Source organism: Patiria miniata, unplaced genomic scaffold (genome assembly GCF_015706575.1).
Source record: "Patiria miniata isolate m_02_andy unplaced genomic scaffold, ASM1570657v1 HiC_scaffold_18, whole genome shotgun sequence".
NCBI lineage: Eukaryota > Metazoa > Echinodermata > Asteroidea > Valvatida > Asterinidae > Patiria > Patiria miniata.
The window spans coordinates 7,111,082-7,138,136 of NW_024037056.1; the positions used below are offsets into that span (position 1 = coordinate 7,111,082).

At 39.2% G+C, this 27,055-nt stretch overlaps 2 protein-coding genes across 2 annotated transcripts; one reads left to right on the top strand and one right to left on the bottom strand.

The window, feature by feature from the left end:
- Positions 1–10,357: 10,357 nt before the first annotated feature.
- On the bottom strand, positions 10,358–11,677 carry LOC119725064. The gene has a single exon (XM_038196426.1). It carries the CDS (start codon positions 11,675–11,677, stop codon positions 10,358–10,360), a length of 1,320 nt encoding a protein of 439 aa, XP_038052354.1.
- Positions 11,678–21,683: 10,006 nt separating this feature from the next.
- Positions 21,684–26,466, top strand: LOC119725140 (lactadherin-like). Its single transcript, XM_038196502.1, has 4 exons — positions 21,684–22,353; positions 22,792–22,938; positions 25,296–25,501; positions 26,187–26,466. The coding sequence occupies exons 1-4, from the start codon at positions 22,149–22,151 to the stop codon at positions 26,331–26,333; spliced, it is 705 nt and encodes a 234-aa protein (XP_038052430.1). The 5' UTR covers positions 21,684–22,148; the 3' UTR covers positions 26,334–26,466.
- The last annotated feature ends 589 nt before the right edge of the window (positions 26,467–27,055 follow it).

The window sequence follows — 27,055 nt, forward strand, 5'->3', positions numbered from 1 at the left end:
CCTGGTTATTGTCTCTGTAAACACCACAACCAAAATTGAAAAGTGACGAGTGAAATGAAAAGCCCAACCTATGACTTGGTAAAGTTTGCAGGATTGAATGACCACTGGGCCTTAACAAAACAACTTCAAAGCTGTAATGTCGAGAAAAAAAAAACAATAGTTTTCTTTAGCCAGTGTCACAGAAAATAGAAAGATAACATTTAGACAAACACTGACAATTTATTGATACAGACCCCGCAGATATACGCATCCTGTAACAACTCACGTTGCCTGGTTGTTATTCTGCACCGGCTCGTCCTTAATCTGGCATCCAAAAAGCCTTTGCATCAGCTGCGCGTGGGATCTCCTGCCGAACAATACATACACGGTCCAAGTTTCCTAAATAGACTTTGAAAAGACCAGCTGGGGCTATTTCACGGTGCTGCAAAGCAAAACAAAAATGCTTAGCCCAAAAACAAATCTGGCTTATAAAAGCAGGTTACCAGCCAAAGCTCCATGTGATGTAATTAATATTCAGCTGTTGTTTAGCATAAAAATCACATTGGAGTTTTGGCTGGTAACATGCTTTTATAAGACGGACTTTTTGTGCTAGGCACATTTTTGTGCGGAGCAGCGCCGTGAGATTGGGATTTGAACAGACTTTTCTGACAAAAGTTTGAAAAAAATCACTCATCCACCTACGACTATCACTTTTGTGTGATGAATTCTAACAATAAGCAAGCTCGATTTCAACACAAATAACCTACATGTTATAACAAGGGACTGGTGTTCTGCCTCAAAGTTAGTGATTAATTGTGACATTTGAAGCTTTATAACATAAAAACAATACTAAAAAAATGGCAAGATCATTAATTGTTCTCTACTTATTTTATCCCAGAAGACAAACTTATTGGTTGCAACAAAATTAACATTTGAGACCGACGGGAAAACATTGGTTTTCTCAAACTGCTTCGAAGGCATGATGGTAACAAAGTCGACATTTAGATTGTACATTATGACTTTTTAGAAATAGATTATCAGGCTACATTTCTGAAATGACAATTTGGGTAGAAGATTTATAGTTGTCTTGTAAGGATGCTTCTAGGCAAACAGTTTCTTGCAAATGGATCCTCCTTCAATTTCACGGAGAGGTTCAGCAGTACAGCGAAATTGTGTAAACTGTAGAGGAGAAGCACGTATACGTACTACCGTTAACTCGCCAAGGATGTGCAGAGAAACGATCGGCTTTCATTTATTGACAGTTGACGTGCTTAACGGCAGAAAACATACTGTGATGATGATAAAAGGGACACATTTTTGTTTACTCCATTTACCCAAAAGGACTGTTAAGACACAGTGAAAACCAGACATGTATATTAATGCATGGATTGCCAGACCCATCACCTCCTTATTTATCAAAGTGTTTTAATCATTCGACAAAAAGCATCCGATCCTTAATATAAAATGCGAACTCAATGCAAGACACGCCACTAAGCGTCAGAGGCCTACAATGAGCTTACAGTTACTGAACATGATCAGCTACAAGTTTGCAACAAGCATGGGATTCACATTGCTTGAAGGATGTTCGGCTTTCTGAGGAGGAAAGCCTACTTTCATTAATAGCGGCGGAGAAACAACAATGACAAACTGATGCCAAACACTGGCTTTTTTGATGTCGCGTAAACTTCCCAACGACTTTTAGTTCCAGTCCCACTGCGGAGGATTATGTTCAGACAAGGGTTTAAGACAGCGTTTCTTAGCTGTTTGAAAAAGCATGCAACAACATGTCGCCGTTGAAATGGCAACCATTATGACTTTGTTCAAGTAATCCATTATTGGACTATCTGCAATGGTAGGACATGTAACTTGTGCAAAGGGCCACTGTAATTGTGCTGCTGCACCCACGATTTTCTACCAGAAGAATTTCCGGCGATTTCATTGACATCGAACAGTTTAAATGATATCCAGGCTCGCAATGCAGGGATTTATTCAAGCGTTGAATGCAAAAATAACCACTCAACTGTGTTTGTTACACATTAACTATAAGGGCACGTTCGTCCCGAATTCACGAACGTCAATTTAAATTCTTGATTCACCAGTGCTGGATTTGTATAAGCGCATCTCGAGAGCGAAGGCAAAACACTGAAGTCACCATCAGCATTCTTGTAAACGATCACCTTGGAGGAACGCCATAAAAGATCTACGAAGGAATATATCTGGAGAGACTGTTCAGGTCATCGATATAGCATCATAACAACTGTACATAACAAATTGTTTTAAAATAAGCATCAACACAATTATTAACCATGAATGCAACTGATGAACAAAATGAGGAACCAACTGAATAGAAATGGGTCTGTCTGATCATGGCAGCAGAAGGAGTTATTGGTGTCTTAGGGAACCTCTTAGTGTGCTACGTCATCCTACGCGTCAAATTCTTACACAACATGACAAACTACCTGCTGGTGAATTTGGCTGTTGCCGATATGCTGCTGTGTCTACAATAATTCCTTTATCATCTAACATCAGACTGTAAGTTTATTGTTTTTGCTCTAGTAAACAAGGGCGCGAAAGACTTAATATGCCGACTTCTAGCATCGACGTTTTTAGCATTGGCATTGTCCTATGCCACTGCCTACCATCTCTGTGTGGTTACATTAGAGAGGTACATTGCCATAGTACAACCTCTACACTATGCGAGAAATCTCACAACAGCACGGATGGTTATTTTAGTTGCTCTGATGTGGGTGATATCATTTTTGTTATCTTTACCTTTTCTTTTCACAATTGAACCAAGCAATGACGCCAAAAAGATTTGCTCAATCAAATATCCTCACCGGGTATTTCCAATTTTAGTTAGCATTTTTCCATTGCTCTCTGGATACCTCCTGCCCCTTACATTAATGAGTTTGGACTATTATAAGATGCAGGTCACTCTCAGAAGACAAGCAAATGCTCTGAACCTGCAACATGCAAGGGCAGCAGCCTATGACCTTGTGATTGCCAGACAGAACCTGGTCAGCATGCTTAAAACCGTCTTAGGAGCTCTCATTGTTTTATGGACACTGGATTATATAGCTGCTCTTCTATGCTTGCAACTAACAGACAAGGCTCAGTTCTGGTTCTGTGGGTCAAAAGGCTACCAATATTTCAGAGTTTTAGCTGATTTTCTGTATGTTTTCAATTCAGTCATTAATCCAATCATCTATGAGTTTAAATACAGAAATTCAGGCAAGGATTTAAGGTAGCTTTCTGCAGCTGCTTCAAAATGCATGGAGGTAACAGAATTGACGTTGAGATGGCACCATTATGAATTTTAAGAAATACTTTTTCTCCTGTGTTCTGTCAATGTACGATACACGTTGTGTGGTCACATAAATTACACACAACACCAATACACAAATATGGTTTCTTACACGTCCACATAAGTACAGGTAGCATAAACTGCCCGACTTTTTTTTGTGTTTGTATCTGATTGACATCATTTCGTAGCCCAAATGAACTCGTTTCAGGAGGCAGTGTCCCTTTCATGTCCATCAACAATCGATTCCTGGGTGCTTGCCTTTCATGTTGCAAACACCTCCCTAACCATTTTAGGACTTCAAATGGCTCATGAGCAAACTTTGAAAAAGCCACTGAAAAAAAAAAAATCACCATGAGTTCAACCCAGGAACTCTTTGACGATTAAAACACTTCTTCCTGCAAGTGGGTCCGTCAAATCATCGCATCAGAAAGAATTGTCGTTGTCTTAGAAAACATCTTACCGTACTTCGTCTTCTTACGCGTCAAGTTTCTACACAACAGGTGAACTATCTGATTGTCTATTTTTCTGTGGTCGGTAATGTTACTTCGTCCACATTCAGTAATGTTTTCATGTGACTGCTTTCGTCAGATTACAAACTCAGCTTTGTTAGCACTACAGGCCCTTCTTTTCTGCTGAATTGAAGCAACCGTGTTTCTTACATGGGTTCATTGCAGCAGCTTCTGAGTGTGTTAGCGTTAAAGACGAGGTATATGTATGTTGCTATTTTGCTACCGCTGTATTATGCAAGGAAACAAATCACAAAACGGATGAACATTCTGATCGCCCTGATGTGGGTGATGTCATTTCTATTTTCTTTTTGAGGGTTAATCCTAGGGTGAGAAGTGCACTTTTGCAAGTTGTAAAAATATGCTGTAAAGCAGTAGTTAAAGCAAATAATTAAAAGATGAATTTTAATATGTATTATTTTTCTTGTAAGGGTAGGGATGATGCTTTGCAGTAATATAGACTTGGGGACAACTCAAGCTGCGCACGGTGCTTTGTATCCAAATATTGCCGGTACAAATTTAGTTGTCTAATTAATTCAGTAGATGATGACAACATTCTTATTTAATATATAAATTGCTGAGCACGCAGACGGCAGCGCGAGACTGATGCAAGTTTATGTTTTGTCTAGCGTGCGCCATGCCATGTGAGCGAGCGGCATTGTATAAGTCAAAGGAGAGCCGCGTTGTATGGTCGGGCAGCGATTTTTTTTCTCCCAAACGACATCCACATAAAAATGGGAGTTCGTGTACGCTATGGCGTTTTGGACTTTGCTTTTCTAAAAAAAATGCGAAAAAAATATACAATTAGAAAAAAAAAAACACGAACGTAATGAAATTCGGACTTTATTTCGCTTTCAAATAAAATCTCTCGAAGCCTCAAGTTAGAAAAAAAAACCGATACAAAATGGTGATTCCAAACCGCAACCTCGCGCTGCAAAATCACGATCCTGTATCGACTGAGCTATCGCACTGGTCGTCAAAACATAGGGAAAAAATAATTATACACCTGCGTACGTATCATAAAAGTATCTTAGATGGCGCTAAACAACCATGCATGCGGATACAGTTTGGGAATAGAGAGTTCGCGGTCGGGTGCGGCAGCGAGTCGCGTTGTAGATGGTCAAGCAGCAAGTCCGTACTGAGCCAGCTGATATAATCTACTGATCTTGAGAGCGTAATCCTGTGCAACTTTAGTGTAAATTAGAGGGCACGTTTCTAACAGCTATGACATTGCAATAGTTGTGTAGGTGAAACGGTGCCGTATAGTGTTCTTTACATGCCTGTAGGAATTGCAGTTTACCTGGCGTGGTCGATACGTGTGTATTAAGAGTCGTCTGTCAGTAGGAACAGAAAATTAGTACGTAAATACAAATAGGCCCAGGGCGAAGTTGTGGGCTAGCTTGTCGACTACACTGTCCGAAGGTCGCCGTCAGAAGTATGGTGAAAAACTGGACAGGGAGAGAGCCAACTTATGAGAAATTGACATTTTGATACACAATGTACATGTTTAGTGCATGTGTATGTCGTCATTAGTGTATACAAATATGTGGTTTACCAACAAACTAGCCAGAAGCATCACGAGATCCCTTGATGTGAAACGACTCGATCTGCAGTGAGCAAAATTAACTCCCCACTTGAGATCTACAAAGGGATGCTTCAGTTTAATCCATTACTAGACCAACGAACTGTATGCACCAAATTGTAAAAAAAACAAACGAATGCCTCTGATGATTACACTGTACAACCAACTGGACAGAAGTGGGTGTGTCACATCATGGTAGCAGAAGGAGATATTGGTGTCTTAGGGAACCTCTTGGTGTGCTACGTCATCCTACGCATCAAATTCCTACACAACATGACCAACTACCTGCTGGTGAATTTGGCTGTTACTGATATGCTGCTGTGTCTGCAAGTATTCTTTTATTATACAGCATCATACTGCTTTTTCTACAGTAAGCATCACCGTGAGAGACTTGTTCTGCCGACATCTAGCATCAAAGTATTTGCATTTGCATTGTCGTGCGCCTCTGCCTACATCTCTGTGTGGTTACATTAGAGAGGTACATTGCCATAGTACACCCTCTACACTACGCGAGGAAACTCACAACAGCACGGATGATTACTTTTAACTGTCATGGTTTTGGGTGACATCATTTGTTGTGCATGTACCTTTGCTTTTTACAATCGAACCCATCGATGATCCCAACAAGATTTGCTCATTCAAATATCCTCACCGGCTATTCCCAATTCTGAAAAAATATATTGTGATTTCTCTTTGTATATATACTTGCTGCCCCTAACACTGATGAGTTTGGACTATTATAAGATGCACGTTTCTCTCAAAAGAAAAGCAAAAGCCCTGAACCTGCGGCATGCAAATGCAGCAGCATATGACCTTTTGATTTGGACACTGGATTATGTTACTCTTCTCTGCTTGCATCGAACAGACGAGGCTCAGTTCTCGTTCTGTGGATCAAAGGGCTACTGCTGTACCAGAGTTTTCACTTATATTTACTGTTTTATTTCAATTCAGTCATCAATCCAATCATCTATGTGTTTAAATACAAAAAAATCAGACAAGGTCTTAAGGTAGCTTTCTGCTGCTGCTTCAAAAGGCAGGGTGGTAACAGAGTTGACGTTGAGACTTTGGTGTCATTATGACTTTAAAAAATAGGGCTATAGCTGGCTATACAGGGTGAGTAAAAAAAAAACGAAACCCAAAGGTCGGGACCATTGTTTTAGTGAATTTCTGCATGTAGCACTTTCAAAGTCTAGGATATGAAAGCCCAATTCAAAAACTTTTTTTTTTCAGTACAAAAATCATTCAAATCATTCATATACTTTTCAAGTTACGGAGCTAAACACAACCACCGTTTTAAAGTTCTGTTCACGGATCACAAAAACAAAGTGTGCGTTTTTTTCAGCAAAACGAAAACAATTCACACACATTCTTATGTGATTTGTTTTCGTTTTGCTGAAAGAACACTGGGAAACAATTTCTTGCTGAGATTGTACATAATGACGTAGAGGAGGAATTATCCCCATGCGAACGTACATGATATAGCGTTAACATTTCTCAACAATCGGAACACGCGCTCCTCCATTTGAACTCGAAGTGGACATCAATATCCGCTCTTTCGATACAGATTCACCAGTGTTGTAGCACTGGTACTCGGCAACCTAAAACATGGCAGTACTCGGTACTCGAAAAGAAAGCACTCGACTACAACACTGAGATTCACATGAAGAAAAGTGCTTACTGCCTGAGATTAATGAAGACTAGGTTCAACAGCAAATATCATCAATGTTGGTCGGAAAAGCAACAGATCCAGATGGAATTAGTGTTAAAATGAATACAATAGCGTCTCCGTACATAAACTAAATCATTAACGCACATCTTTAACCTCTCCATAATATGCGAACAATACCCCAATGAGTGGCAACACGCGAGACAAGTGTGATACAACAAGTGTGATAAACGCCAGTAAAACCAAATCCATGCTTATTGAAACTAAAATAATACTCTGCAGAACTAGCCTTAACGTCAGTATTGCTGGTAGTCAAGTTGTAAAGGTGAACTCTTGTGAATGTTTAGGTGCTATTATTGATGAAACTTTAAGTACGGGCCCACACGTTGAATACGTGAAGAGAACAGTTTCCTCTAAACTAGGCATGCTAAATAGAATCCGCGACTAAGTTCCCCAAAGCAGTCTTCACTCTCTTTGTGTTAGCTTAGTAATGCCATCTTCAGATTATTATATTACTGTATGGGGAGGAAGGTACACATCACACGACAATGTTCATAATAAATGTCTGAAAAGAGCCGCGCGGATAATCCTGAAGTGTGCATTCTTAACTCCTTCAACCAATGTGTTTCCTAGCCTTAATGAGCTGTCATTTGCTGAAAGAGTCGAGTATAAAAAAGGCTATTCTTGTTTACAAATGTATAAACAAAATTACTCCTTTGTATATGACAAATATGTTTACATCACTTATTCAGATTCGTGAAACGAGACAATCCACTGATATGGCACTGAAGATTCCTTTTTCCAAAAACAGCAACAACAACAACAACAACAATGTTATGTTTCAAGCTTTCCTGTAACCGGTTCAATCATATTGAATCTGCCAAAGATTACTGACTAAAATGCTGTGCGCAGATCCAGAACAATTTATTGTCTTGTACAACTTTTTCTTACAGTTTGGTAGTCGTACACATGTCAGGCTCAAGTACAGGCACAGATTGACTATAATAATTAAAATGGAAAATAAAATGTATGTGTTACAAGAAATAATCCAGAGTTTGTGTAACCTAATTAACAGAATCAGCTGACTGAATTACATATCACTTACATTTACATGTACTATAAATGTCCAAACTAAAGGCAATGTTTATGAAAATACACATACACATGTGTGTAGGCCCCTACAATGTACAAGGACAGATGTGAGTTTATCGACCATGACATAAATCAAGAAGGGTTTATGTACACCCTGTATAATACTTGTACATGTGCTTAATAACATGATCCAAAATAACATGCGTTGAAAATACATGTATACATTTGTACAACTTTTAGGCTTACAAAATATCACTAAATATCACATTAATTACTGAATCATTGATATAAAGTATTTAAGAGTAACGAACCGTTTTATAAACCTTGGCCAGATTAATGTTTTGGGTGAAGAACAACTCTATCGAGATGCAACTCGGCGAGATCGAGCTGAAGCCATGTTGCTTTTTTGCTTAGCTGTCGTCTTCCCGCAACAGCGCCCTCACTTGGCGAAAAATAGAAATGTATCTGAGTTTGACCGCTACACATATGGAATAATTTGCATGTGCAGTTGAGAACCATGACTTCGCTAACCTCATTCAAATCTGAACTACGTATAACGTCCAGTTAGTAATATTGCGGAAAATAATGATGTGGGTATTTGTCGCTGTCTTCTCTGATTCAATCAATCAATCAGGTGCCGTCTTCTCGCAGAAGGTTGGCTGCAATGGATTTCCATCTGTCTCTGTCCTGAGATGCCCTTGCACATTCCATGTAGCTAAGGCCAGTCCAGTCTCTCACATTATCAAACCACGATGTTCTTCTTCTTCCTCTTGGTCTTTTCCCCTCTAGTTTGCCTTCCAAAAGAGTCTTCTGCAGCATTTGGTTTCTCATCATGTGTCCAAAGTAGTTTGTCTTCCTGTATTTTACTGTTTTTATTAGGGATTTCTTTGTCAGTGCTATTTGAAGGACTTGTTTGTTGGTCATTTTAACTATCCAGGGGATGCGCAGCATTCTTCTGTATGTCCACATTTCGAATGCTTCGAGTCGGTTGATTGAATCTTTCGTCAATGTCCATGTTTCTGCTCCATATAGTACTGTTGACCAGATGTAGCATTTTATTAGTCTTAGCCGTGTTTTGATGTTGATGTTTCTTGATGTGAAGATGTGTTTCCTTTTATTGAAGACAGATTTGCCAATAGCTATCCTTCGTTTGATTTCATCTTGGCATCGCCCATCTTCCGTTATCATTTGTCCTAAGTAGATGAAGGAGTCGACCTGTTCCAGTTCTTTCCCGTCAACCTGGACGCTGGTTTTAGACTTCCTCTTACTGATGACCATTGTTTTTGTCTTCTTGACGTTCATTTTAAGCCCGTGTTTTTCGCTTTCTTCTTTGATTTTGTCCACAATGTTTTGTAGATCCCTTTCTGTTTTTGCCATGAGGACTGTGTCATCTGCATATCGTAGGTTATTCACATTGAATCCTCCCACATTAACCCCTCTGTAATCTTCAATTTCTCTGAAGATCACTTCTGTGTAGATATTGAATAAGCTGGGTGAGAGTACACATCCCTGTCTCACCCCGTTCTTGATTTCAACAGTGGGAGAGAGTGTGTTGCCAATCTGTATTGCTGCTACTTGATCCCAGTACAGGTTTTCAATCAGGCGGACGTCTTTGCCGTCTAAACCGATTGCTTGCAAGCAGTCGATCATTGCTTTGTGGTGAACTTTGTCAAATGCTTTTGCATAGTCAATGAAGCATACATGTACCTCAGTGTCTAGTTCTATGTGTCTTTCGCTTATTGATCTCATATTGATGATTGCTTCCCTTGTTCCGCTAGAAGGTCTAAATCCACATTGCTCCTTCCCAACTTCTCTGTTGATCTTGTTTTTAATACGCTCCAAGATGATCCGGAGTAACATTTTGACCACGTGAATCATCAGACTGATGGTTCTGAAGTCTGTGCAATCCATGTCCAAGGGGGGATCCGGGGGGGGGCAAAGGGGGCCATGCCCCCCCCCCCAAAAAAAAAAAAAAAAAAAAAAACGAAACCAATTTTTTTTTATGTGACATCGCAATAAAGGCAGGCAATGAGTACACCACCATCTTTTCCTCAAAAAACATTGGTTAAGATGGTCAGAAATTGCCTCAGATCGCACCACAGAGCATCTAGCATCCAAAAAAATGTCGGGGCCCTTAAGCGGGCCCCGAACGCCACGCCGTCATTTTTTGACCCACTTTTTTGGGGGACCAACAATTTTTTTGGCCCCCCAAAAAATTGTGTTCTGGATCATCCCTTGTCCATGTCTTTCATTTTCTTCGGGATTGTCACAAAAATTGATTGTCTAAAGTCTTCTGGGATATGGACCGTATTGTAGATGTTTTTACACAGTTCTGTAAATGTTTCTAGACTTTCTTTCTCAAGTGCTTTTAGCATCTCAGCAGTGATGCTGTCAGGTCCAGGAGCTTTTCCACATCTGAGTTGATTTATGGCATATTTGACCTCCTGTAGGAGGATCGGTGGGCCATCCTCATTATTGATGGTGGGTTTTGGTTCTCTCTCATCACCGAACAGCTCAGTCACATATTCAACCCATCTGCTTGATATTTCTTGTTGGTCAAAGATGATGCTTCCCTCTTTACTTCTTATGCAGCCAGTTCCTTTGTTTGTTGGTTTTGTGTTTGTCAGCTCTTTGATCCTGTCATACATTTCTTTTGTTTGATGTTTTCTATCCAGGGTTTCGATCTCCTCGCATTTCCTTTGTAGCCATGCCTCCTTTCTCTTTCGGCACTCTTTCTGAATCTGTTTGTTAATTGAGTGATATTCCGCTGTGTTTTTCTTCTTTTTCCTTTCGGTCATGAGTTTTAGGATATGATCCGTCATCCATGGATGCTTGGCCTTTCTTTCCTTCCGGTGAAGAGTTTCCTCGTTGGCATGTTGTATACTTTCTTTTATGTTTTTCCATTGTGCCTCTATCCTGTCTACGTCGCTTTCATGTTGTTCGGTGTCTTCCTTTAGCAGTGTCTCAAATCTGTTCTGCACCTCAACTGCGTATGAATGCCGCATGTCTGGTTGTTGAAGAGTAGATAGATCATATTTCTTTGTTCCATAGTTTGGATTTTGTGTTTTCTTCACTTTCAATGCAATTGTCGCCACTACTGGCTTGTGGTCTGAGTAGATGTCTGCTCCAGGGTATGTCTTTACCTGTTTGAAGCTGTTTTTAAATCTGCCTCTGATCATGATGAAGTCTATCTGGTTCCGGTACATGTCTCCTGGACTTGACCCGGTGTATAATCTTCTTTGTGGGTGTTGGAAAAAGGTATTCCCAATAACTAGATTGTGCTCCTCGCAGAATTGTATTAGTCTTTCTCCCCTGTCATTTTGTTCTCCTAGGCCATATTTGTCTGTTGTGGGTGGTTGGTGTGATCCGCCAACTTTGGCGTTGAAATCTCCCATGACTATAAGTACATCCCTTGATTTTACTTGTCTGATGGTATTCTCTATTTTTCCATAGAAGTCTTCGATCTCGTCGTCAGAATAATCTTGTGTTGGTGCGTACGCCTGTAAGATGGTTATGTTGAAAGGTTTTGCCCGTATCTCTACCAGCATTATTCTTCTCTGATTATACAAATCTAAATATGTGCTGATCTACGGAGTTAACAAACTTGGTTGCAATAACAATAAGGAGCCGGATGGGAATTTCCCCGTGTTTTTCCCAAAAGGGGTTTTCGCGAGTTTTTCGCCCCTCCCGTAATCAGCGAATATAATTATATTTGTTCTTGATGTTACAAGATAGTTCCAAATTGTACGTGTTCACTGAATTCACCTTATAGTTAAGCCTGTTAGCGATGTTGTTTCACACTCTACATGCAGTTATAATAGTTTTGCAATAATATTGTATTTATAACATTTGCTTAACAATTATGCATGTCAAATAATGCTTTTATCCCATTGTATTGAATTGTATTGTTTTTGTATATGTACATGTTTGTAATCATTTTTAGTGTATGCAGGGCCCCCATCGAAACCAGTTTTAAACTGTTTGGGCATACCCTGGGTAAAGAAATGTAATAATAAATAAATAAATCATCGCTTTCCTATGGAGCCAACCAGCGATCGAAGAAAGGTTCAATGGCTCACCCGACGGTTGTAAACATACGCGCTAAACGTGCGGTGATCAACTTGTATGGAGCTATACAAAGGAACTGTGTTTGTTCGAATTTATACAGACGGTCTTATTTTTGGCCCTGCCCCCACGTTAGTGAGACAAAGTAAAAAAACAACAACAAACAAACAACATTTATGCAAGAGCGCGACTTGTCAGGAACAACGTCTAGAGAATCTGCTAAAATCTCCCGCCGAAAAATGGGGGAAACTAGTGCGCATGCGCGACTTCTGCAGGCAATTACGGTCCATTTTCAGTCCCACACATACTACTCACAACGAAAGAGCTGACCAGTGAAGTTTCACAAAGGTTTTGCTGCATCTTTTATTGCGCTGGAAGAAATATGAGAGTTTGCTTCGTAACTACTATATTTTACTACTATACTAAACTACTATACTATACTACTAATGGTCCGATTCAAGACCATTCATGATTCAAGATTGAAAGATTTTGTATTAAACATAATAAATGTAGGTATGATTTGTTTAAATACTCACTGGATGCAAGACAAGGCCGAGTTTAGCGAGGCCCTCCACCAGTCCACTTCTGAAACTGAAAGTGAAAATGTTTCACTTTCGATTTCGCGCCGTCTATCGATGAGGTCAAGTCTCGATCCGCACGCGCGCAAAGGTCACACAATAAACTGGTCTCTTGCCACAATTAGGTCGTGTATTACGCGCCAGGTTCGTCTGTAAGGACTTCAGGCGCACAAGTAGTGTCTCATCCATGATCACCCACCTCGGATGGAAATCATTGGAGGAACGCAGAACCATATCCAGACTAACCTTGCTCTACAAATCCATTCACCACAAAATCGCAATTGATGTTGATCAGTACCAAGTTGATTCCACACGGGACAAAATGTCAACTAGAAAATCATCTTCATTATCCTTTGTTCACCCTACATCTAAGAAGGACTGCTACAGATACTCTTTCCTACCAAGAACAACAGCTCAGTGGAACCTACTTCCTACAGAAGTCAGGGAAGCTACTTCAGTGGAGTCCTTTAAGTCAAGACTCCATGAGATGCAGTTGTCTTCAACACTAAGGGGGCCTACTAACAACATTGTTTAGGGATGCTGCTAGCCACCACGCGCCTACAACCGTATATCCCATAGTGGAGTTTGCTTGCAGTACGCTACAGATACAGATACCTATACGACATATTTGGAGTGCTCTGAGGCTGGACCCCTTGGTATGGAAGATAGACGCATCCTAGATGCAAACATTACAGCTTCAACGTTCTGGGGCAACCAGGCAGGCTGGGCGCCCTACAGGGGTCGTCTTAACTTAGAAGGTAAATTGTTGATTTTATTTTCATTCACGAAACATCACATGGGACGAACCGTAGGGCCTAATTAGTGTTCATTCGTTTATAACGTACGCAGGACGGGCATTTTGGTCTCAGTCAATGAAAAGCTTTGCTTGCCACGCTCCACACACAGTTACCGCCCACCATGACCGTCTACTGCCTTACTTTAATTATTTAAATTGTTCGCTGCTTGTATTAATCATGGTAACAATGCAAGAGGATTCCAAGTCGTTGAACGGTACAAATATCAACATAACAAAAGAACATTCTAAGTGGCAGGATTGGGAACAATAGAGTGGAGTTGTATAGTGTTGTACCTATAGGCGACATAATGAAGTGATGAAGAAATGCACTGGAAATGTTGTACATGTACGCGTATACATGTATAGGACACTGTAGTGCACAACTCAAACTCATGTTGAAATCTTTCGACAAAGTTTGTCAACCATTTTCCTGTCAATAAAAGTAAACACAGACAAATCTCTGTTTCTTTGAAGCTCTATCGTATAATCTCCGATACATAAAAACTGAAATTAACAAAATAAAAGACTTGTTATCAATTATATCCCATGTATTATAAATAAATAATTATAAATACAAATTGGAAGGACTTGCCGAAACTTGGGTCAGCTAAGTTTGTTAGTTTTATTGGAATTCTAAACGTAATGACCCAAACTTTTTTCTCAGCGTCGTAAAACATTGGTGATTTACTTCATAAACTTATGATTTACTCCATAAACCTCTTCTTTGTTTATAAACTGATGGCCATATGCATTTAAAACAAGTGCCCTCTCCTCATCATTGATATTCACACGGGCACATATATTTTGTCGAACGTTCCCCATTTCGTGCCTCACTTTCGTCTTGCTTTCAGAGTGACAGTACCCGACGGTGGCCTTTAGCTTTTACAGGCATACAATGTGTATGTCTTGTTAATCTGAATACTGACTGTACCCTGCGTAAGCATTTATAATCCTACGTACCGTTTTTATTACTCTTCTAAGTAGCGCTCGTACCCTGCCTTAGCCTTGTTATTTTCTTGCGTTCCGAGTGTATTGTTAATCTGAATACTGACTGTTCCCTATACGTAAGCCTTTTTAATCCTACATAGTTTCTATTGTAGTGCTCGTACCCTGCCTTAGCCTTATTCTTTCCTTACGTTCCAAGTGTATTGTAAATCTCAATACTGACTGTACCCTACGTAAACCCTTATAATAGTTTCTATTGTAGCGCTCACACCCTGCCTTAGCCTGATTCTTTCCTTACGTTCCAAGTGTATTGTAAATATCTGAATAGTGACTGTGATAAAGTTTCTAATGCGATTGATGACTCGAAACACACTATGGGAATATTTCTTGACCTCTCTAAGGCATTTGATACTATTGACCATAACATATTATTGCATAAACTGTCATTTTATGGTATCAGAGGAATTCCTCTTGAATGGTTTAGGAGCTATCTTTCGAATAGATCGCAGTATGTATCAATTAATGGTATAAATTCAAGTTCTGGTATTCTTACCCATGGCGTACCTCAGGGATCCATCCTTGGGCCATTGCGTTTTATATTATATATTAACGACTTTACAAATTCTTCTAGTGTGCTATCATTTATATTGTTTGCTGATGACTCCAATTTACTTTTTTCATATAGTGACATTAATCACCTTGTGCACACAGTTAACAAGGAGCTTAAGTCTGCTGCGAATTGGTAATTCATATCGATCATATTTGTAAAATTATCGCTAGGAATATTGGTGTTGTTTAATAAGATTAAACATTTCTTTCCCGGACCCGTTCTTGATTCTCTGTACAATACCCTGGTTGTATCATACATTAATTATGGGATAATCGCATGGGGAGGTGCCGCTGACAAATATTTAAACAGACTTCTCCTCCTGCAGAAACGGGCCCTTTGAATAATAAACTTCTCAGATTTTAATGCACATACAGATCCCCTGTTCTTAAAACATGAAACTTTAAAACTCCATGATATTTATCATTATCAGCTTGGGTCCCTCATGTACAAGGTCGCCAGTAACAATATACCTTCCTCCTTTAAAAGTATTTTTTTCTCGGAATCTCGAAATTCATTCTTACTTTACTCGTCAAGCCTCTAATTTTCACATTCCATACACCCGTACTTCTTTTGCCCATAAAAAGGTTAAACACGAGGGACCCATGCTTTGGAATTCAGTTCCTGATAAACTTAAAGCCTCCAAAAACATTTCGACCTTTAAACGTATTTACAAATCTATTTTGTTAGAAGCTTATAGCTGAATCCCTGCAATGCAATTGTTCATTTTAATCCAGTTAGCGAGCCTACATTGTATATAGCCCATGCCATTAGGTTCTTGTCGGTTTTTGTTTGTTCACATCTGTAAGTTAAACTTAGCTTTTGTAAGCAACATGTGCACTGAGCCCTGTTGGTATTTTTTGTCTCCCAATCTCATGCCCTCTCTTGTATCTTCTTTCTGTAGGCTCAATGCACGTGTTTGCTTAATATAGGGACCATTGCTTACAAGCTTTGCTTCTTAATGGATCCCTCTGCAGTATCACTTGCTCGTTAATTGCATCTTTATATATCCATTTATTTATTTATTTATTTATTTATTTATATATTACTTTCTATGGTTAACTTTTGTTGGATTAATACTGTGGAAATAAATAAACCTGAACCTGAAACCTGAACCTGTACCCTACGTAAGCCCTTATAATAGTGTCTATCGTAGCGCTCGTACCCTGTCTTAGCCTTATTTTTTCCTTACGTTTCAAGTGTATTGTTAATATGAATACTGACTGTACCCTACGTAAGCCTTTATAATAGTGTCCATATAGCGCTCGTACCCTGCCTTAGCCTTATTCTGTACTTACGCAGTCATGTGGTTACTAAGGCAAAGCGTCTGCCGTAGTTAAGCAAAGCTAATCCGATTACGTACTAATTAGACGCAATAGCAGAGCAGTGAAATTCGGGCACAACAAAAAACATGGCCTTTTGAACGTTGTGTTTCTCACAATATATGCCTGTATGATTGAAAAGTTAAATTATAACGGAAGAAGACATTCTTAGCTTCATGTTAGTGGAAAAAAAATCGCCGTCATCGATGCCGAAACATCAATACTGGTTACTGGTATACCTTCAAGTCTGGAAGAAATCGTTCAAAAACTTGTTATTTCACGAGCAGTTGAACACTTATATCATCCAAGTGTAGTCCGAATTTCAGCTTAATATGTTGTTGCAAACGCTATTGTTACAATTTGAACGATCTCCATGGAAAATTTCGACGATGATTTCTGCCAATCCAAGTCACATGCATTGTTCAGCAAAGCGCCTCAGGCGCTACGGTTTACCGATTTCAGCCAAGCCACACAATATCATATTGTAGATTAGCATATTCATTAGCGTCACTCGGCGTGATTTGGCGTGGGTCTCGGTATCGACCAGTGGAAGCCGGCAAAAAGGTTGATATTTATCAATTATTAACTCGTGAAGGAGGCTTTTCTCAAAATTTTTACTGCACACCATAATGGATAGGAACATTATTAATATTTGTGAGGCTTGAGTGGTCGGGTTGGCATATTTTCTTGTTTTTACAGTGACTTAATCATAATTGAACTGCACATTACCCCTCCCTTTACCCTGCACCCATTACCCTGTGTTTTTCACAAAGAAAATCACACAACCTGCAGTTGAACTTGTTGCTACCTCGACAAGACTTGTAGGCCTATCAGGAAGCGCACATCTGGTGCTGCATGGATGGCTACTCAAGCATACAACCAGTTGGGACTATTGGTAGAGTTAACGAAGCCTGTAACGTCGTTAGAGTTTATGCAACAGAATTATGCTAATCTTAAAATAAAATGGCTTTTTTGTTTTGTTTTGTTTTTGTCTTTTGCATGGGCATAATAAAGTTCTGCACTAAGGTTACGACATTGGTAGAATTGACAGAGCGTCTGGTCGTTAAAGTTTATGAAAAATAATTATGCTAATTTTAAGATAAAATGGCTTTTATATTTTTTTTTTTTTTGGTCTTTTGCACGGGTATAATAAAATTCTGCACTGAATTTATGACAACGGTAGACTTGACAGAGCCTCTAACGTCGTTGGAGTTCATGCATTATATGCTAATGTTATCATAAAATGGCTTTTATGTTATTTCTTTCTTTTGCATGGGCATAATAAAATTCTGCACTGAGTTTACGACCGACAAGTTTGTGGCTACACGCTGTAGAAATATAAATTTTCAGCATTCAGATATGAGAGGAAAACTGGCGAGGCGCGATTTCAATATGGCGAAAAATATCAGAAAATGGTCGAGAATATTAGAATTGAATTCATGGTCAGAATCGGAATCGGTAGACTTGAGGGAGCCTCTATGACGAGTTTGGAGCTTAATATATGCAACATTTGATTATCTCAATATCAAAAATAAAATGGCTTCTGCACTGAGATAACGAAAAAAAAGTTTGTGGCTACACTGTCGAAATATTAAATTTCTGCATAAAGGTACGAATTAAAGAATCAGTGTTGATTTGCGAGTTACGCCGAAAACAATCAGAAAAAAGACTAGAATATTAGTATTGAATGCTTTGTGTGATTTTGTACAAATTCCTGGATCCTCCCCTTTGTTTATTCTTATAAGAGCTGTGATTTTGCAGTCCATGATGAACAAATGATGAAATTATGTGGTAGCAGTACTACCGTTGTCATAAATTCAGTGCAGAATTTTATTATACCCATGCAAAAGACCAACAACAAAAAAAACAATATAAAAGCCATCTTATCTTAAAATTAGCATAATTATGTTTCATAAACTTTAACGACGTAAGACGCTCTGTCAATTCTTCCAATGTCGTACCCTTAGTGCAAAATTATTATGCCCATGCAAAAGACAAAAACAAAACAAAACAAAAAAGCCATTTTATTTTAAGATTAGCATAATTCTGTGGCATAAACTCTAACGACGTTACAGGCTTCGTTAACTCTACCAATAGTCCCAACTGGTTGTATGCTTGAGTAGCCATCCATGCAGCACCAGATGTTCGCTTCCTGATAGGCATACAAGTCTTGTCGAGGTAGCAACAAGTTCAACTGCAGGTTGTGTGATTTTCTTTGTAAAAAACACAGGGTAATGGGTGCATGGTAAAGGGAGGGGTATTGTGCAGTTCAATTATGATTAAGTCACTGTAAACACAAGATAATATGCCAGCCCGACCACTCTGCGTTTGTAACTCAACAAACGCGAACCTCTAGTTTCTTGCTTGATGACGTCATTATTCACAAACGGGAAGTGATACTGATTTGTGGATCAATATCCATTGTGAAGTTAATTAACGCATGAAAATCTGGAAAATATAAGTGTAGTATTCATAACACCTTACTTCCGGTTTGATGACGTTACAGTATTTTGGAAGCAAAAGGTGAACATTGTAAATTTGTGATGGATATCGTTATTTGGACTACGAAGATATACAACATGGATCAAATGATAGAATTTAATTTAAAATATGTTCATTTTCAAATTCTCATAGAAGTAACTTCCGGTCTGATTACGTCATGAATTTGAAACCTTGCCAAATTATCTGTGGTTAATCAGAGAATATCAAGGGGCGATTTGGTAAAATTTGAACGGATGGTTTTCAAATTAAAGAAAGCAAACAATATTAAATGTGCCGCTAGGGGGCGTCCTTTTGAATGATGACGTCATTACACTTTTTTGTGACTGGCATTTCTCACTTAACACTTTCATAATTTATATGTGTGCAGTAAAATGCTTTTGAGTTATTCTCGGTTTTTATTGCACTTCCGGTAGCACCGGAAGTAAAGGTCAAGCGGTTTTGTGTCTGGGGACAAGAAATGTTTCTAACGGCATAGTCTACAACCTCACGAAAAAAATGAACACGATACTTCATTTAGTTCAAAAGATATAACGCAAACTATTTTGTCAAAATTTGCCCTTAAATCGCTAGTAATTTGATATCTGATGACATCATGATGACGTAACAAAATTTATAACATCGTAACATGGTACAAGTTCACACAAGGTTTAGTGATCATACCGTAAACTGTTCGGAAGAAATTTTGCTTTTTTTAATTTCCAGCTAACGTCTTTATTTTGAATTCTTCTTACTTTGACCTTCCGGTAGACCCGGAAGCAAAGGTCAAGCGAGTTAACGTACACGACAAAAACTGTTGAGCAATTAATGGTCTATGTCATTAATACAGAATACAAACATCATTGATTATTTAGTTCAAGAGTTATAAGGGAAAGTAATTGGTCACTTTTCCACCTAAAATCACTTGTAATTTGACACCTGATGACGTAATCATGACGTCAGAGTTACATGCACCACTTCGGATGAGGGTCGATATATATTGAAAGTTAAAAGTTCATACCATATACCGTTTAAGAGAAAACCCGCGGATTAGTATTGACCGGGAAAAAAAAGAAAAAAGAAAGAAAGATTAATCGTAACAGATCCAAAGAGTGTGTCGGGTTGTGCCCGACCACTCAACTAGAGTTTCGCGTTTGTTGAAACGCATAGTGGTCTGGCGGACAGCCTTTTCATTATACACGGCCCACTTAAGTTAGGAATATATGTTTATGTAGAATAAAAAGGATCACGAAATTAAATCCCTTCAAGTACAATGGATGTTTCAAAAACTAAGGTATCTTTAACGGTGTGATAAATTTCAGCAAACGTTCTATGTGCACAAAAAAGTTCTTTCTGGTTTGATGACGTCATCAGTCAAAAACGGTTAGTGAATACTGATAAAGTTCGGAGAGGATAATATTTCATTGCAAAGCTAAAACAACGTATGAAAATATGGGAAATATAATTGTATTAATAACACCTAACTTCCGGTTTGATGACGTATTAATAACACCTAACTTCCGGTTTGATGACGTTACAGCATTAGAGATCCAAAGGCGAACATTGTAATGAATATCATTATTTGGACTTCGAAGATATGACAGGGAACAAATGATAGAATTAAATTTAAACTATGATCCTTTTCAAATTCTCCTTAAAGTAACTTCCGGTCTCATGACGTCATGAATTTGAAACCTTGCCAAGTTTTCTGTGGTTAATCAGAGAATATCAAGGGGCGGTTTGGTAAAATTTGGACGGATGGTTTTAAAATTAAATGAAGGGAAACTCTATTTTATGTGCCGAGAGGGGGCGCCCTTTCGGATGATGACGTAATCACACTGTTTTTGCATCTTGCATTCTTCACTAAACACTTTCATAATATATATGTTTGTAGTAAAATGCTTCTGCTTTTGATTTATATTAAGTTTTTATTGCACTTCCGGTAACACCGAAAGTAAAGGTCAAACGGTTTTGTGTCTGGGAACACAAAATGTTTCTCATGGCATAGTCTACAACCTCACGAAAAAATAAACACGATACTCCATTTAGTTCAAAAGATATAACGCAAACTATTTTGTCAAAATTTGCCCTTAAATCGCTTGTAATTTGATGACGTCATGATGACGTAACAAAATTTATAACATCTTCGTAACATGGTACAAGTTCACACAAGGTTTAGTGATCATACCGTAAACTGTTCGGAAGAAATTTTGCTTTTTTTTTAATTTCCAGCTAACGTCTTCATTTTGAATTCTTCTTACTTTGACCTTCCGGTAGACCCGGAAGCAAAGGTTAAGCGAGTTAACGTACGTGACAAAAAATGTTTAGCAATTAATGGTCTATCTGATTACAGAATACCAACATCATTGATTGTTTAGTTCAAGAGTTATAGGTGAAAGTAATTGGTCACTTTTTCAGATAAAATCAATTGTAATTTGACACCTGAAGACGTAATCATGACGTCAGAGTAATATGCACCAATTCCGATGAGGGTTGATTTATATTAAAAGTTACAAGTTCATACCATAAACCGTTTTAGGAGAAAACCCGCGGAGAAATATTGTCCGGAAAAAAAAACAAAAAAAAGAACCAAACAAAGAAGATTTATGAGAACAAATCCAGACAGTGGTCGGGTTGTGCCCGACCACTCAACTAGAGGTTCGCGTTTGTTGAGTTACAAACGCAGAGTGGTCGGGCTGGCGTATTTTCGTGTGTTTACAGTGACTTAATCACAATTGAACTTCACAATACCCCTCCCATTACCCTGCACCCACTACCCTGTGTTTTTCACAAAGAAAATCACACAACCTGCAGTTGAACTTGTTGCTACCTCAACAAGACTTGTAAGCCTATCAGGAAGCGCACATCTGGTGCTGCATGGATGGCTACTCAAGCATACAACCAGTTGGGACTATTGGTAGACTTGACGAAGCCTCTAACGTCGTTGGAGTTTATGCAACATATGCTAATCATACCTTAATGGCTTTTATGTGTTTTTTCTTTTGCATGGGCATAATAAAATTCTGCACTGACTTTACGACGGAAAAGTTTATGGCCCTGGACACCGGAGGAAACTGATTGACCCACTTACGTGACGGTCCTTCGTCTTTTGTGTGCTGCGCAGGGTCACAGCCTGTTGTGCGCATCTTGGTGTCGAGGATTCTAGGTCAGTTGTAAATCTATATAAGTGCGATTTTAGAACTGATTCGAGATCATTCTGTGTCTCTGATGATCAAGATGAAGTACCCCCTGGTAGCTATCTTTGCCGTGGTGGCCCAGTGCTGCCTGTTTGCTGCAACCGCACACGAACATGCTCATGGTGATTCCGACTCGGTTCTCGAAGCAGCTCTCCTTCCGTTGTATAGCCAACTGGACATTTTTCGAGACCAACTTGATGCGGTCAAAGTGTCTGTCCATGTCCCCTGTAAGAAAGGTAGGTGCGACGTTTCTGTATATTTTTGTCGGGCGAAGACAGCTTTTCACTTTGTCCATTTTTATTGTGTCGATCGAAATTTAGCTTTTAGACTGTTGTATTGCAGACGTCTTAACACCAAGTTCCTGAAAATTCGCGCCAAATGTCACAATATTCGAGGTGGGCCACTAAAACAATATCCATATATCATATAAAAAAAACGTACTCATTATACTCATTCACGGAAGGACGCGCGCTGATCATATCTGCCCACTTGAGTTATTAGCGTCAATGTACAAAACAAGTTCTATAAAACAAGCCAAGTTTCATAACGCATTTCCACGATCAGCAGAGGGCGGAATCTTCCCGGCTGTAAAGTCCATAAAACGGTTCAAGTAGGGAAAGACTGATGCGAGTATTAAAGACCCCCGTCCGACCCTGAATGAACTTATTTTACAGCAACCTATACGACAGATTTGGAGTGCTCCGAGGCTGGACCCCTTGGTATGGAAGATAGACGCATCCTAGATGCAAACATTACAGCTTCGACGTTCTGGGGCAACCAGGCAGGCTGGGCGCCCTACAGGGGTCGTCTTAACTTAGAAGGTAAATTGTTGATTTTATTTTCATTCACGAAACATCACATGGGACGAACCGTAGGGCCTAATTAGTGTTCATTCGTTTTGAACGTACGCAGGACGGGCATTTAGGTCTCAGCCAATGAAAAGCTTTGCTTGCCACGCTCCACCCACAGTTACCGCCCACCATGACCGTCTACTGCCTTACTTTTATTATTTAAATTGTTCGCTGCTTGTATTAATCATTGTAACAATGCAAGAAGATTCCAAGTCGTTGAGCGGTACAAATATCAACATAACAAAAGAACATTCTAAGTGGCAGGATCGGGAACAATAAAGTGGAGTTGTATAGTGTTGTACCTATAGGCAACATATTGACGTGATGAAGAAATGCACTGGAAATGTTGTACATGTACGCGTATACATGTATAGGACACTGTAGTGCACAACTCAAACTCATGTTGAAATCTTTCGACAAAGTTTGTCAACATTTTCCTGTCAATAAAAGTAAACACAAACAAATATCTGTTTCTTTGAAGCTCTATCGTATAATCTCCGATACATAAAAACTGAAATTAACAAAATAAAAGACTTGTTATCAGTTATATCCCATGTATTATAAATAAATAATTATAAATAAAAATTGGAAGGGCTTGCCGAAACTTGGGTCAGCTAAGTTTGTTGATTAGTAGTTTCAGGGCATTATACTCTTTTAACAGTTTGCAGCAGTTTTATTCGTCTTTAGTTATGAAAAGAATATAATAAAAATACGGAACATACGAATATTTCTTTTTATTGGAATTTTAAACGTAATGACCCAAACTTTTTTCTCAGCGTCGTAAAACATTGGTGATTTACTCCATAGACTTACGATTTACTCCATAAACCTCTTCTGTGTTTATAAACTTATGGCGATATGCATTTAAAACAAGTGCCCTCTCCTCATCATTGATATTCACACGGGCACATATATTTTGTCGAACGTTCCCCATTTTGTGCCTCACGTTCGTCTTGCTTTCAGAGTGACAGTACCCGACGGTGGCCTTTAGCTTTTACAGGCATAGAATGTGTATGTCTTGTTAATCTGAATACTGAATGTACCCTGCGTAAGCATTTATAATCCTACGTACCGTTTTTACTGTTACTTCTAAATAATCTGAATACTGACTGTTCCCTACGTAAGCCTTTTGAATCCTACATAGTTTCTATTGTAGCGCTCGTACCCTGCCTTAGCCTTATTCTTTCCTTACGTTCCAAGTGTATTGTAAATCTCAATACTGACTGTACCCTACGTAAACCCTTATAATAGTTTCTATTGTAGCGCTCACACCCTGCCTTAGCCTGATTATTTCCTTACGTTCCAAGTGTATTGTTAATTTGAATACTGACTGTACCCTACGTAAGCCTTTATAATAGTGTCTATATAGCGCTCGTTCCCTGCCGTAGCCTTTTTCTTTCCTTACTTTGCAAGTGTATTGTTAATCTGAATACTGACTGTATGCTGTACCCTACGTAAGCCTTCAGAATAGTTTCTATTGTAGCGCAATCTTGGCAAAGGTGCAGGCAAACAAAACATGCCCGTGCAGAGAAAACCCATAAACAGAGTGTTAAAATAATTCCAAAGAAATGCCAGCTCTTCGTCGAGAAAAAAATCAACAGGGTGTACACTTATCAATAACAGAAAGTAATAACATACAGAAAGGAACATGATTGTGGCCACGGGATCCATGACTGAAGCCATTATGTACAGTAGGCTTAAATGCTGAGAGGACTCTCTGCAGTTGGAATTCATATACCTGCACTAAACTAATTACGTGCGTAATTCTGTTTGCTTTACCGACTAGATTTTGTTCAAAACACATCATGTACAATGAACATGTACTTGCCAAATTGCTTCGATAGAGAGATTCAGCAGGCATTGTGCCAGACAGCTTTGTTTGTAAGAGATATCCTCTTTTGTTATTCAGATTTTTGTACTGCTCAACGACTTGTTGGAATCCTCTTGCATTGTTATCATGATTAATACAAGCAGCAAACAATTTTAATAATAAAAGTAAGGCAGTAGACGATCATGGTGGGCGGTAACTGTGGGTGGAGCGTGGCAAGCAAAGCTTTTCATTGGCTGAAACGTAAATGCCCGTCCTGCGTACGTTCAAAACGAATGAACACTATTAAGAAAACTCAAACGAAATGGTAGGATGTGCGTCAAAGGTGACCAAAAAAGTGAAAAGTTGAAGAAGCACTACTACAGATATTGTTCCGGGGGTGAGGGGGGTTTCTTCCCCTAGAAATATTATCTCACTCTGCAAGCACGGCCGCTGCCTGGTTATCTCACTCTGTGGCACACTTGCTAAGAGTCATTGTATGCATATATCTGCTTACTAGGTGCTGCCTGGGTGAATGCCGGATTTAGTGACCCCAATCCGTGGATCCAAGTCGACTTCGGTGGCCGTGTCATCATCACTGGTGTCATCACTCAGGGGCGTCCTGACAATTATTATCAATGGGTGACTGAGTTCCAGGTTGCCTATAGCAACGACGGCCAGCAATGGACCGACGTCACCGCGGAAGGAGAAAGTGCACCGACAAAGGTCAGTAATAAATTACATTGCTGTTCATGAAGGACACAATGGTCATATTGGAGGTGCAACGACAATAGTTATGGAGTATAGGCCTAAGCAGATGTGAGCCCAAGGTTACTGACGATGATATATCAGCATATATGTTGCTACAATTTTAAATATATGTATTTTCACAATCTTTTATGTTTTAGATCGAGGTAATGTTGTCATTCTGCTTCAATAAGCCAAACTGTACCCAGACCCAGATTTGCACACAAAAAAACATAAATTACACGGCTATTTATCAAACATTGAGGTCAGATTAACTGTCGGTCATCGGGGGCGAGCCCAAACCCCGGTATCATGATTTAAAGCAGTACGCTACCACTACCTCCACCTGCTCTCTCATTTGAAACGAGATTGAACATTGAAGTAAGCCTTGGGGACGAGATTAGGTGTGTCATATTCTTAATCGCTGCAGTTTAAACAAAAAAAACATGTTTGTCGAATTACCTGATGTCAGGGGCCGACCCAACACCAACAGAAAAACAGCAAGGAAACTTAAACAAAAAAAAAACCCTTAGGCTATTTCAGCTATTTAATATAAGCAAATTCCTACAGAAGATGCTCCAGACAAAAAGTCGGTTAAACAATTGAAAACCTCCCAACTTTCAGGGCTAATTTGTAAATCCCATCCATATTGTTTATTCAACAGTTCCCTGGAAACTCGGACAGAAGCACTCCTGTGACCACCACTTTCCCGAAGGCCTTCCGGGCCAGGCTCCTGCGTATCCTGCCTACTCAGTGGAGCGCACACTGCAGCATGCGCTTGGAGGTCCTCGGCTGCAAAAGTCATGAGTAATTTCGCCGTATAGCTTGGGAAAACCTAGCTCTAGTGCTTGCTGGACATTTGACATGCGGGGATGCATGTGTCATAGAAATGTGGTGTAACATTTTTAGAGGTTGTGGAATGCTCGAAGACATTTCCTTAATTTTGCGGGTATATGTAGCCTAAGGTGTGATGAAATAAAAACGACTATTGTGTCTGTCATGAAATGAGTACAAAAGGTACTTTTAATAGCTGTTTTTAGGTCCTGTTTCGACCCGAACGTGCAATTTGTGTAAAAGTCGTCGTTGTGGGCAGCAAACAAAACATAGTAAATCGTGACGTAATAAACAGGACTCGTTTATACTACGCTGCATTTGGAGTCCTGTTTATTACGTCACGATTTACCGTTTGGACTTGTTTCCGCCTCCTACATTCTGAGTGAGGAATACGATGGAAGGACCCGGAACCAATCTAACAGTTGACAAAGGTTAATGACACAGACTTTTTCACAGTTTGAACTGTCAAAAGTCCTATAAGCATTAAAGGCGGGGTTTCTCATGCTACAGTGATGCCGGGAAAAATAAGTTGGATAAAAACAAGCTTATGGTTAAAATCATTAACATTTCCCTTTTTCTATTTATTTGGTTCAAATTTATTTAGATTGTTAGTGGCACAATCAGTAAACAAAATACAACGGCATGTATTTACATATGTAATATTTTTTTTGCATGTAGTAAAATAATAGTAAAAAGGAA

Bases quoted from the DNA above. Each gene is read 5' to 3' on its own strand.
- LOC119725064 (XM_038196426.1), bottom strand. From the start codon at position 11,677: ATGCTGGTAGAGATACGGGCAAAACCTTTCAACATAACCATCTTACAG.
- LOC119725140 (XM_038196502.1), top strand. From the start codon at position 22,149: ATGATCAAGATGAAGTACCCCCTGGTAGCTATCTTTGCCGTGGTGGCC. The intron at 22,939-25,295 runs GTAAATTGTTGA...TCTGCTTACTAG, and splicing joins GGGTCGTCTTAACTTAGAAG to GTGCTGCCTGGGTGAATGCC. The intron at 25,502-26,186 runs GTCAGTAATAAA...TTTATTCAACAG, and splicing joins GAGAAAGTGCACCGACAAAG to TTCCCTGGAAACTCGGACAG.